Source organism: Orycteropus afer, unplaced genomic scaffold, assembly GCF_000298275.1.
Source record: "Orycteropus afer afer isolate SDZICR_OR568_19922 unplaced genomic scaffold, OryAfe1.0 scaffold00327, whole genome shotgun sequence".
In the NCBI taxonomy this organism is placed as follows: domain Eukaryota; kingdom Metazoa; phylum Chordata; class Mammalia; order Tubulidentata; family Orycteropodidae; genus Orycteropus; species Orycteropus afer.
In genome coordinates this window covers 3,691,443-3,704,157 of record NW_006921914.1, presented here as the reverse complement: position 1 = coordinate 3,704,157, position 12,715 = coordinate 3,691,443, and the positions used below count along the sequence as shown (strand labels likewise).

At 46.4% G+C, this 12,715-nt stretch overlaps 1 protein-coding gene across 1 annotated transcript; it reads right to left on the bottom strand.

Moving 5' to 3' along the window:
* Positions 1–5,946: 5,946 nt before the first annotated feature.
* On the bottom strand, positions 5,947–12,486 carry LOC103206705 (nuclear RNA export factor 3). Its single transcript, XM_042782456.1, is given in 18 exon segments — positions 5,947–6,050; positions 6,053–6,120; positions 6,658–6,730; positions 7,297–7,339; positions 7,432–7,547; positions 7,656–7,714; positions 7,809–7,916; positions 8,054–8,109; positions 8,192–8,260; positions 8,610–8,646; positions 10,295–10,404; positions 10,566–10,673; positions 10,787–10,875; positions 10,995–11,094; positions 11,192–11,290; positions 11,397–11,501; positions 11,607–11,690; positions 12,304–12,486. Coding segments are annotated over 18 exon segments (1,611 nt in total).
* Between the last annotated feature and the right edge of the window lie 229 nt (positions 12,487–12,715).

Sequence of the window (12,715 nt, the reverse complement as noted above, 5' to 3'; positions counted from 1 at the left end):
CTCCCAATGTTCTTCCCCATCCCTACTTGAAGCCTGCAATTGTTGGCTGGAAATCCACATTTACTTCTCTGCAAATGCCATCCTATAATATAACAGGCCCTGGTACTGGGCGATTGTTAACTCAGAGTTTTATCTGTCTTTCTGTGCTCGGAGACTTTAAATTGCAACCAACGTACGTTCTTGGCATTTCCCCAAGACTAGCACTACAACTAACAAAGAGCTTTTAATGAACATATCTGAACAACTAAGCCCTTACCCAAGTCTCATCAGTAGGAATTCATGTATTGAGGTTTTCTTTGCCTCCTTTTTGCAGAACAATGCCTCTAAAATACTAGCAGTCCTCTTCCACATGTTATTAATATCCTACCATTCTATTGTTTCATCATTCTTACCCATTGAATTGTCCAGGTTCCAGCTTCATTATATTTCAAAGATCAAAAAACAAAAATCACTGCTGTCGAGTCAAATCCAACTCATAGCGACCCCTCCTTGGGTTTCCGAGGTGGTAACTCTATGGAAGTAGATTGCCTAGTCTTCCTTCCAAGGAGTGGCTGGTGAGTTTGAACCACCAGCCTTCTGGTTAGCAGTCAAATGCCTTAAGCACTATGCCACCAGATAAGAAAACATTTTTTCAATAAAACCAACAAGATAAAATATTATCTATTACAAGGCTAGGAAAATTGGACAATAAAAATTAGAAGAACACAATATGAGCAAGGAAAATTATAGTACATATATAATTTTAGATATAAACAGCTCAAATAAAATATTACTAAACTGAGGTGAGCAATGTCTTATAAAGAACATGTTCACAAAATGTTTATTCCATAATTGAAAGGATAGTGCAACATTAGAAAATACATCAGTGAACTTCTGTTTATTCTTGGAAAAATGAAAAGAAACACATCTTTCCCTTACCAAAAATAATGATCTAAAATGAAGTGAGGTATGAGGGGAGGCAGAAAAACATCATACAGTGGAAGAGAAGGACATCCATAAAAATATAATGTGAACAAATTTTGGAACTGGAAAACCGATGAATCAGTGGTAACCCCTGAGCAGACCACAGAAATGGTCTGCAAAACAATGTCTACAGGGGAATATTCTCTTCTCTGTGATTGAGAATAGACTTCTGTAAAGAGAGTGTCGGGTGGGTAGGGCAACTGATCAAAGACGCAGAACAGAGGATCAAGAGCAGGGCAGGAGCAGGAAGCACCAGCCACCTGTCAAAATCTACCCATTATGTTAAAAGCAGAACATCTCCGAAACAATTGGAGAACCTTCTACAGATGTGCTTGTCCATGACAATAAATAGAGAAAAAAATAAAGTTGTAAAGAATTTCATTCTACTTGCATCAACAATCAATGCCCATGGAAGCAGCAGTCAAGAAATCAAACATTTTCCATTAAGCAAATCTGCTGCAAAAGTCCTTTTTAAAGTTCTAAAAAGCAAAGATATCACTTCGATGCCTATGATGTGCCTGACCAAAGCCATGAGCTTTTCAGTTGCCTCCTATGTGTGTGAAAGTCGGACAAAGATAAAAGAAGACAGGAAAAGAATTGATGTATTAGAATTATGGTTTTGGTGAAGAATATTGAATATACCATGAACTTCCAGAAGAACAAATAACACAGTTGTAGAAGAAATACAACTGGAATGCTCCTTAAAAGCAAGGATGGCCAGACTGTGTCTTTCTTACTTTGGACACTGTCACCAGGAAAGACCAATCACTAGAGAAGATAAAGTGGAGGGTCAGTGAAAATGAGGAAAACACTCAATGAGATAGATTGATGCAATTGCCTCAATAATAAACTCACACTTAATCAAAGATTATGATTATGATTATTATCATAATCAAAGATTATGGAGATGGCACAGGACTGGGTAAAGTTTCATTCTGTAACACACGAGGTCACCATGAGTCAGAGTCAACTCAACAGCAGCTAATAACAAGAACAGATTGGTCTGTTCCATTTCTCTGAGGGTAGAGCCCTTACTTATACATTCAACTTCTACTGCAACAATTGTCAATCACTGCAGCTAATGTATTGTAAGCAAAATATGATTGAGACACTTAGGGACACCTTTGCTCTTGCCCCAACTTGGAGTGCAGACCCTGAATTCCATACCCTATCCCCAAACCAAAGATAAATCTAATTTTAAAATATTCAATATGCATTATATTTAATGCCTTCCTGAGAACCAAAGAGAAGGCACATTGAACACAGTAATTCCTCATCAACCTCCCTTCATTAGGCAATCTTGCATCCCTTCCCTGCAGCCACACAAGATGGCAGGGCATCAAGCCTTAGCCTCCTGATAGTCTCCTTCCCTCCAAATTTCTTTCCTATGTGGATCCATGTATCTCTTTCAGCTTCTTATGAGTGAATACTCTCAATCATCACCAAGCTCAATTCATAAAAACCAAAAACCCACTGCCATTGAGTCAATTTTGGCTCATAGTGATCCTGTAGGATCCTATAGGACAGAGTAGAACTGCCTCGTAGGGTTTCCAAGGCTGTAAATCTTTATGGAAATAGACTGCATCATGTTCCTCCCACAGAGCAGTGTGGGGCTGGAACTGCCAACATTTTGGTTAGCAGCTGAAAATGTTAACAACTGCACCACTAGAGCTCTGAGTGAACAGTATCCAGTAAAGATTTGTATGCTAAATTGTGATAAGCCAGGCAATCTGAGACAGGAGATGTGGGAGGACGTAAAGCTCAGATGACATTAAAGTAGTGGTTTTATTTGAACCCATGAAAACTATGCTTGGAGAATTGGGAAGAAAGGATTAGATAATTGAGGGAGCATTTATAGCTGTCTTGGGTGTAAAGGTGTAGCAGATTATATGTACCAATACTACCCCTCTTCTTTAGTAAGACAATCTCTAATTCAATTTGGGGCAGCAATGTATCTGGTAAAATATCACATTTCTAGCCTCCCTTGCAGCTAGATGGGGTCACATGAGCAAATGCTGCCCAATGAAATGAATGCAGAAGTATCTGGTAGTCCTAAGAGGTCAGGTAAAAGGGAGCTGAATTGTCCACCTATAGTAGTTCAGATTATCAAATAAATTTCTCAGTTTTGACAGCTCATTAGAATCAAGTGAGAAGCCTTAAAAATACTGATGTCTAGACCCCACCCCTACAGATTTTGATTCATTTAAGGATTCTGGTGGATAGACAGAGTTGAAAACTACAGATGTAGGACAATAGTTTTTTGCATCCTAGAGAGAAGACGGAAATGATGGATCCAGCATCACTACCAAGGCATCCCTCACCCCATTATCTCCCAAACTTGCTGTATCCAGGTCTCCAAAGATGGGCCTGGGAATCCTTTACCTCTTAATCCTGTTCCAAATTGAAGATCCATCCTCATTTGAGGAACCTTATGCTTTCTCAGTCCCACGTCTGCTCTCTCTGCCCAGAAAAAAAAGTTCCAACGGACCTCACATTTTCTCATTCTGCTGAGCAAGCTGAACCAAGGCAGCAGCTCAGCAGAGCTACCCTCTGGCCTCTAAGTCCAATTAGAAAACAGGCAAAGACATGAGCATTTCACTGATGAGGGTATACAAATGGAAAATAAAACAAGCGAGCAAACCAAAAAAACACATTGCTATTGAGTTGATTCTGACACTTGGTAACCCTTAGACATAAAACCAAACCAAAATAAAACAAACAAACAAAAAACAACTGCCATCGAGTCATTTCCAGCTCATGGTGACCCCATGTGTATCAGTCATCATATAAATGGAAATTAAAACCACAGTGATATTTATCATGCATGCCAATCAAAAATGCAACGCAACCGTGGCCATGGAGTCAGATCCGACTCATAGAGACCCCTCTTTGGGTTTCCGAGGCAGTATCACTACAGAAGTAGATTGCCCAACCTTCCTTCCAAGGAGTGGCTGGTGGGTTTGAACTGCCAGCCTTCTGGTTAGCAGTTAAGTGCCTTAAGCACTATGCTACCAGAGCTCCTGCATGCCCATCAGAATGGCTAAAATAAATTAGTGACAAGCCCAAATGTAGGTGAAGATATGGAGGAACTGGGTCACTGATACATGGCTTGTGGGAATGTAAAGTAGCACAGCCACTCTGTAAAATAATTTGGCAGTTTCTTTCAAAACTAAATATGCAATAACTGTATGACCCAGAAATTGCATTCGTGGGCAGTTTATTCAGAAAAATTAAAACTTATGTCCATACAAAAACCTGCACATGAATGTTTGTTCATAACAGCTTTATTAATGATAGCCAAAAAGAGGGACTAGGTGTGATGTCTTTCAATGAATGAATGGTTAAGAAAACTATGGTACATCTATACCATGGATACAGGGCAGCAGTAAGAAGGAATGAACATACAAAAACTGGATGGATCACAGGGGAATTATGCTGGGTCAAAGAAGCTCTTTCCAAAAGGTTATATATTGTGATTCATTTACACAACAATCTAAAAATGACAAAAGTATAGATGGATAACAGTTTAATGGTTTAATGGATTAGGGATGGAGGGCAGGGAGAAGATGGGTGTGGCTATAAGAAGTAGCATGAAGGAACTTTGTGGCGATGGAACAGTTTTGCATCTTGTTATGGTGATGGTTACATGAATGTAAACACCTGATAAAAGTTCATGGAACTATTATGGTTATATATGAACAATCTAACACGAGTGTATGTCAAACTGGTGAAATGTCAGTAAGCTCTATGGGCTGAAGCAATGTCACCTTCTCAATTAGAATATTGTGCTGAAGTAATACAAGATGTTATCATTGGGGAAAGGTACAATGCAAATATGGGACCTCCCTGAACGTTTTTGCATCTTTTTGTAGATCAATAAAAACTATCCTCTGAATTTTTCTTTGAAGCAAGCACTAGTTGAAATTAATTAGTAAAGTATGTTTGTCTTGAACTTTGTGTTCTTTTAAAGAGTGATCTATGTGGAATCAAAGTCATTAACACACTAGTTATCACTAAGGGTTATCAGGGTTAGAGAGTGATCTCAGCCCTGATACCACACCAATATCCCAGAAGGTCACCTTCCCTCTCAGATCCTCCCTCTACTCTCTGAAGGACAGTGATAGTAATGTTTGGCTCAAATAGATCTGAAGGGATTTGGCAAGAGGGGCAATGTCACTATTTTTAAAAGAAATAGAGAAACCAGGTGGGACAAATACACAGAAGAAAGTCCCTTTGGGTGGATGAGTGTCACTCTATGAGGTCAGCTGTGGGTTCCTGGGGCATGCTGGGCCTCTCCCCTCAGTCACAGGCCAGAGAAGAGGGAGAACAACAAGGATAAGGAAGATCACAAGAGCCAAGGCTCCTAGGGGGTTCTTTGTGAGGACCGTGGGTCACTTCATGAAGGTGTCTTCTGGCACTTTGATCACAGTCTGGAGGGAAGGAAAGGAGGAGGTGAGGCATCATCAGAGCCAGGAACCCTGAGTGTCACCCACACGCCACCTGGACTCCATTCACTTGGCCCAGATTCCCAGACATCACTCTGGACAAAGCAAACCCATGAGAGGCTCTGGTGCTGTCCCAGATGTTGTCATGAAAGCAGTTGGGGTGGAGGAAGGATGGGAGGAACCCACTAGGACCAAAGTAGAGACACTGATCACACAGGGCCACATACTAGTCTATGCATCAGAATCTAGGTAATGAACGCAGCAGAATGAGCACTTTGTCCTCCTGTGTAAGGTGGAACAACCCCTGGAAACCACAGTGTCTGTCAATGAACGAACAGGGTCCATAGAATTCAGAAAGTACTGTGACCTGTTCAGAACGACTAGGTTGTGTACTACATACTGTGTGGGAAAGATGCTCTGTGTGCGAATGAGTGCAATAAACAAACAGAACACATTACTTGCAAGTTCCCCTCATTCACACTCCAGCTCCTCCCAGCTCACCCCCATCCCCACCCACTCTCAGCACTTACTTCTGCAACTACTCCAGGTTCATCCCAGACTGGGACGGGAACCCCTGCACCATTTCTTGCTTCTCCTGGGACAGGGTGGCCACGGAGCTGGGGGAGGGTGTAGACACTGGGTGGAGAAGGCACTCGAGATCTCTTTGAGATTCGCATCCCTCACAGACAGTTGGTCATTCACAATGCATAGGCTGGGGGGAGAATGGGCTCTCAGAGAGCTGAACATATGGACACCCCTATTCCCACAACAACGATCCTGGTGTCACTCAGCAACCACTTTCCTTCCATCCCCTACTCTGCCTCCCTTCCAGATGCCATGGCTGGTAACCTTTCCTCTTCCACAGAAACTGTCTTTGAAGAGATATCTGCCAGCTTCATTGGATTTGTAGGTTTATACCCAACCCAGAGGCAGTTTCACACCCACCTTTATACTTTACAACAGCCCAATTGGTGGATACTCTAATCTTCATATTCAGAGGAGGATGCTGAGTCACAGAGAGGTCATGTGACTTGACCAAGGTCACACAGCTGGTGAATGCTGGTGTCAGGGAGAAAATCCTCTATTTCTACACTACAATCTACACTCTTAAGCGCTAGACCAGACTGCTCCACCTTTTGGAATATTGCAATTGTGGGTGAACCTTGAGAACTACACCATCATCTTCCTACACCACTGGCTACAGGCTGGGATAGGTGTTCCCATGTGGCCCCCACAACACAGCACTTACCTGGAGTTGCCAACAGGACTAGCAATGAAGATCCGGGTGAAGGCATAAATCCGGTCCTGACACACTCCTTCAACTTCAAGGACAACAAACAATACTCCTCAGAGTTACCCATGATTTACATGCTCACCAGCAGTGCTCCCCAGGCAGGGTCCTATTGTCTTATTGGCACACTGCAGGGGGCCACACAGGGACAACTGTCCACTGGGAGTCAGGAGTGGTGTCAGTGATGGGGAGGGCAACAATAGGAACAATCACCTCACAGTGACAGGGCCCCTACTCTGTATCAGGCCCAGTGACAAACTCTTCACAGGTTCAGTAGCCTCATTTTTAACAGCAGTGCAAGAGATGGCTATCACTAGCCCCATGTCGCAAATGAGGTGACTGAGAGTTTAAGCAATTTTCTCACGGCGGCGGAGCCAGGGACAAGGATGAGAGCCTCAAACTCCACATCCTGTGTCCCTAAGAGTTGGGCTGTGCTGGGGCAGACAGGTGTGGACATAGGTCAGAACAGGGTGGGTTGGGGGCAGGGTGGGAGCTGGAGAGCACAGAGGGAATGGGCAGGGAAGGGATGAGGGAAGCCTGGAGAGGACTGAGAGGGAGCAGTGGGGGACATGGGGAAGGGACTCTACAGACACTCACCCTCCTTGAACAGCCCGCTGACAGAAAAGCAGAGCATCTTCTCCTGAAAGAGCAAAGCAGCTCAGACCTCCAGCACCCCCCACACCTCCTACCCACCTCCTCTGTCTTGGCCTCAGGGAGGAAGCAGCTGCTCACCGTCCGGCAGCACATGTCCACCAGGAAGGAGTTGAAGTCATGTTGGGTTTGGGGTAAGACACTGAGGAAGTCAACAATGTCACGTTTTGTGTGTCTCAGCAACCAAAGCCGCAGGGCTATGGAGGGAGGGGAAGAGAACATCAGGGGCTGCCTCACTCACCTGGCCCCTATTACTGATACTTCACACTTTCTGTCCCACTCAGTATTCTTGCTCACACAATTACCGGGATCCTTGAGATTCTTCATGTTCCTGCTATCTTTGAAGTAGTTGCCCAAGCTGCTTCTAGGAGACCAAGAGGAACAGCGGATAAGGGACTGACCGGTGTGCACTGAGGAGTCACAGGGCCCAGGGGTGTCATCACATCTGTGATACTCACGGAGCTGGGTCCTTAGGGTTGACGGAAGTGGTCAGTGAGAAGCAGGCCTCATCATGGTAAGCACACAAAAGACCCTGCCTGTTCCCATAGTCATAGATCCAATAATACCTGTGGAGAAGAAAAGGGACAATCTCTCTCTGGTCTGAGCCCCTAAATGGACTCAAAACCTCCCATGTGCAGGTCTGTGCCTGAGCAGCTTGGCCTATCCCAGCCCCCCTTCCTCCTAGAGTCCCAGGGGTACACACTGCTTCAGGAATTGCAAGAGTAGATCCTTCAGGGTCTCAGATCCAAAGACGCTGCCCTGGAATCAAAGCAGTCCTCAGGACCTTGGTTGTTGTTGCCCCTCACTGCACCCCAAGCCCTGCTTGAGGCCACGTCCTCACCTTGCAGACTGGTAACTTCTTCTGGGTTTCAGTGCCAGAGGTGATGGTTTGGGATAACCCTTGGTCATCCTGGGGGAGGGAAGAGAAAGTCAACTGTACGGACCAGGGAATAGGCACTGGATGGTCAGGGATAGGATGGGCCCAGGAGACAGGGAGGGGCAAAGGTCAGGATGAAAGGGCCCTTGAAAGTTCATGGGCATAATTATTACAGGATCTTCATGAGGGGATCCCAAAATCTGGTGCAGAGCTGCAGACAAGGTCCATAGTACTTGTCAAATTCCCTCCTGGCTCTGTCCACCCATGAGGATTAGGGATCAGATCCAACAATCTCACCTGGGCAAGAACTAAAGGATTCAGGGAAGGTCATGAGTGGCATCTGTGCCAGGTAGAGGAGTCAAGGATATAGGAATGCTCTTACCAGGCGTAGTAACTTGGGGAAGAATTCCAGGAGGGAGCTGTTAAATATCAAGACAAAACCGAAAAGCAAGTAACAACAGAGCTGGCCTACCTCTTGGAAGCAAGCACACCTACACAGGAGCACAGCCAAGTGTGTCCCACATACAGTCCAGTGCCACAACCCTTTCAGGACCCTGGGCTCCTCACTTATGCACTGACCCTCCATACCTTTCTCCCCTTCTTCCTCCTGGCAAGATCCCACATGGAAAGCCCTGAGCTTCCACTCCAGGGACACAGAAGCCCAGGATCGAGAGATTCCTCCCTTCCCTCCCTCACTGACCTCCTTTCAAATGCCCAGGGAAGGCTCTGGAGAGAGGAAGAAGTGGGGTGGGGCCCAGGGCTCTGCTATTTCATCAGGTGTCCAGGCTTCTGGCAGCCCTGTCCCTGGACACGACCAAGACATCCCTCAAGGATGACCCAGGATGCCTGGGCAAGGAGATGAGTGAGGCAGGCTGAGGAGGCAGGGAGAGGATGATGAGAGAAAGGGAGTGAAGATAGATGAAGGGATAGATGAGAAGACATAGGGGAGTGGAGACAAGAAAGAAAGAAATCCAAGGAAAGGCAAGGGGAAGAAGTTTACCGTAGGTTGTGGGAAGTAGGGAGAAAATAGGGGAGAAAAAGGAAATTGCTCCCTTGTTACCACCCTGTCCTTCATGTGCCCCTGCCTGGCATTGGGGCTGAGGTAGGAAGGGAAAATAGGTACTTATTGGGCTTGGTGCCCATTCACCTTTCCATCTGTGTGATCCCATCTGAGCTGGGCATAGGAAACAGAAAAGTCAATGGGGCAGGAGACTTTCCACAGGAGTAAAGTTTCAGATAACAGCACAGCCTGGGGTTGAGGGTCTGTGGCCCTCTTATCAGGGTTACCTTCTCCCCTGATGGGCCCTGTACAGCTGTGCCTATCTTAGTTGGTCCCTTGTCTGAGGAATGAGATCATCTTGGTCTGCCCAGTGCTGCTCTGAAGGACCAGGCTGGATGAGGGAGGGAGAAAGTAGCTCTGAGAGTACTGTCTTCTTATCTCCTCATCCGCCTCAGTCCCCTGCCTACCACACTTGGCACCTGTCTCGTGATGCCATCGCCTAACTGCAGGGCCATATGAACAGATGTCATGATACAGCTATCCCTGGGCCTTGGCCTTCAGCATGGGGCAGGAAAGCCTGATGGTGGCCTGGGACAGGTCAATGAACCCTTTTGGAACAAGGGAGAGAGGGCTTATCACAAGACAGGGAGGGAAGCCCCATCTTAGCTCAGAGCATGAAGGCCTGTGGCAGCAGGAGGCACTGGTCAGGAGGAGCCTTCATAGTCCAGGGCTCCAGGATCTGGTTGAAGGCAGCCCTAGTGGGGGAGTAGGGCACAGTGTGCACAGTCCTTGTCCTGGGGAGAGGGGAAGCCCTGCTTCCTGGAGCACATCCAGGAAAGGTCATGGCAGAGAAGGCTGGGTGCAGAGGCGTGGGAAACAGGACCCAGCTCTCAGGGAGATGTGAGCAGGTCAGAGGGAGGCAGGGAGACCTCTAAGCATAAGTGAGAGACAGAGAGTAGAGGGCGGGGCATGTGGTCCCCCCAGAGGACTGGGGCTGCCGCCTCATGTAGAAGGGCATTTTCAAGGGTCCCTCAGGGTGCCAGAGGACAACAGATGGTAAAACTGACCTTATGTTGCTGGACTTATCTGGGTCGGTGGGGCACAGAGCATTCTTGTCTACACACATGTCTTCTGGTTCCAGCCCTTTCACCTTGACCAACTCCCCTTCAGACTTCACCTGTCATTATGAGGAGGAATTATGAATCAGGGAGAAAGCCTGGAGGGTCCTGCACCCCCAGGCCCACCCTCTCCCACAAATAGCCTTACCTGCATCTTGTCATCACCCTGATGGGCCCAACCACCTTGCCTTAGAAGAAGGCCCTATCTACTGAGTCTCACCTCATTTTGGGAGAGGCTCAGGCTCTGGATGGTGGGAGCCTTCTGCATGGTATAGGGCAGGTCAAACAGCTGGTAGGGTTTGTTCTTGCTCAAGTTGAAGGGCAAAAGCTGTGGTGAGGAAAAAGCTACAGTGAAGATCTCAAGAGGTGATATCTGGGACAAATCCACGCTCCAGTCCACCTGTCCAACCCTCACCCTCAGAACTGGGCCTAAGGCCTCACCTGGGGCATGTTCTCTTTCTGGACTTTCAGGGAGACAGCCATGCAGTTTCTAAGATTAGGTCCCCTTTCAAAATCATGGGTCATCGTGTCTTCAGGAAGCCGAGAGGAGAGAATCAGAAGGATGAGAGGGGTATGGCTGGACCAGCCCCAGCACCAACACCTCCCTACGTTACTACCCTCTTTCCCAGAAAGACCTCTCTGCACTCACCTTCCCTAGAATTACTGCTCTCAGCCATTCTTGCCTCTGGGTAGAGTGTCTGGAGGTCAGACGCTTGCTGGGGGACATCATTTTGTCTGTTCTTGGTCAGCTGCAGAGACAGAGATGGGAGTCAGTGGCTCTGGGACTGAGGTGGTGGAAGGGGAAGTCGGTGAGAGAAGAAGTGGTAAGTCTGGGTGCGGGCACACAAGTCTTGAGTCTGCATTCTTTGTCAGTTTCACCTGTGTTGACTTCAGCTCCTTCTGCACAGAGTGGGGTTCAGTCAAAGGGCTGACAAAGATAGATATCTGCAGAAAATATAGGAGAGGTTGGATAAGTACCACAAATTCTGAAACCCCGCATCAAGCAAGACCCATCCCCCAGCCTACCCTCTTGCCATGCCCTGACACACACCCTTTCGTTATCCTCATCCCAAATCTTGCCACTGACTTTCTTCAATGCAAAAGCAATGCTGGCATTCTCCACAAAGAACTGGGCCTGCATTTTCTCGTAATGAAACTTCAGTGAGAGGAGCAAAAGAAATACATCAGGTCAGAGTCCCTGTTCAGCCTGGCCCCTCCACCTGCCCTGTGCCCACTCGGCTGTCTCCTTGTCTTCTCTTACCTTGATTGCAGTAAAGGGGACACTGCATTGGCTCTGGATCAAATCCAGCAGCCACTTCTCATCATATTTTATGCCAAATGGAACCTTGGAGAAAAGAAAGGATGAGAGAGGAGCCTGACAAGATAGAAGTAAAAGTTAAAGAGAGACCCAGCCATGTGTTTGTTTCAGAACTTTTACCAAGCTTTAAAATAATTTCTAATTAGTTCAAACTTCTTCAAATAGTTCAAACCAATGTCCATTATTGCAAACTTTTGTACCAGACATGAGTTCCTAAATACCTTTTCTGTACATTCACACATTTTCTTATAAATAACCAACCAAAAGTCTTTAACATGATCTTCCTTTTATAAGGTTCCAGGAGATCCTACCTAATGCAGACCTTGCCTGTCCCTCTGACAAGGACTCTAGAGACTTGACCCCATCAACCCCTCAGTTTGAGCCAAACCCAGCCATGCAGTGGGGAGTTTCCCTATCTCCTTGTGAACACTTTCTAACTCTGCCTTTAGACACACTGTCTCATTCTCCCTGTCTTGAACCTGTGCCCTTTTTATTCCTTCTCCCAACCTATCTGTAGGCAAATCGAGGATGTGAACATGTAGTACTAAAAGGGACAAATTACCAGCTCCTCAAGCCCCAGCAAAGTATCCACCCAACCTGTCTCCTCTCCACATTTGATCCATTTTTCCAGGCCACTTACCGTGATCTTGAACCAGCTCCTGGCGGTCCCATCCTGCTTCTTTCCCTCCATTTCTCCCTCTGAAGGTTTTGTCCCTGCCTCTATGTTACCATGGGTTTGGTCTCCTTTATGACAAGTGTGTCTCCGGCCATAGGCTGGAATGGCATATGGAGCGCTGTGGGGATATGGAGAAAAGGAAGGCATCCATGAATGTCCATAAAGTCTTCTATATACCTTTCCCCACTGATATCAAGGCTATACTAATGTTTATCAACTATTAATCTCATCCTAGCATCCTTCCCTCTACCCGGTTAGGGAGGAGAAGAGGAATGACAGACAGAGTTAAACACAGGGTTACATATTCCTCTGACTCTGTGCATGCCACTTACTATCTTACTCCAGGGCCCATGAGGGTATCACTCATTGCCACTGC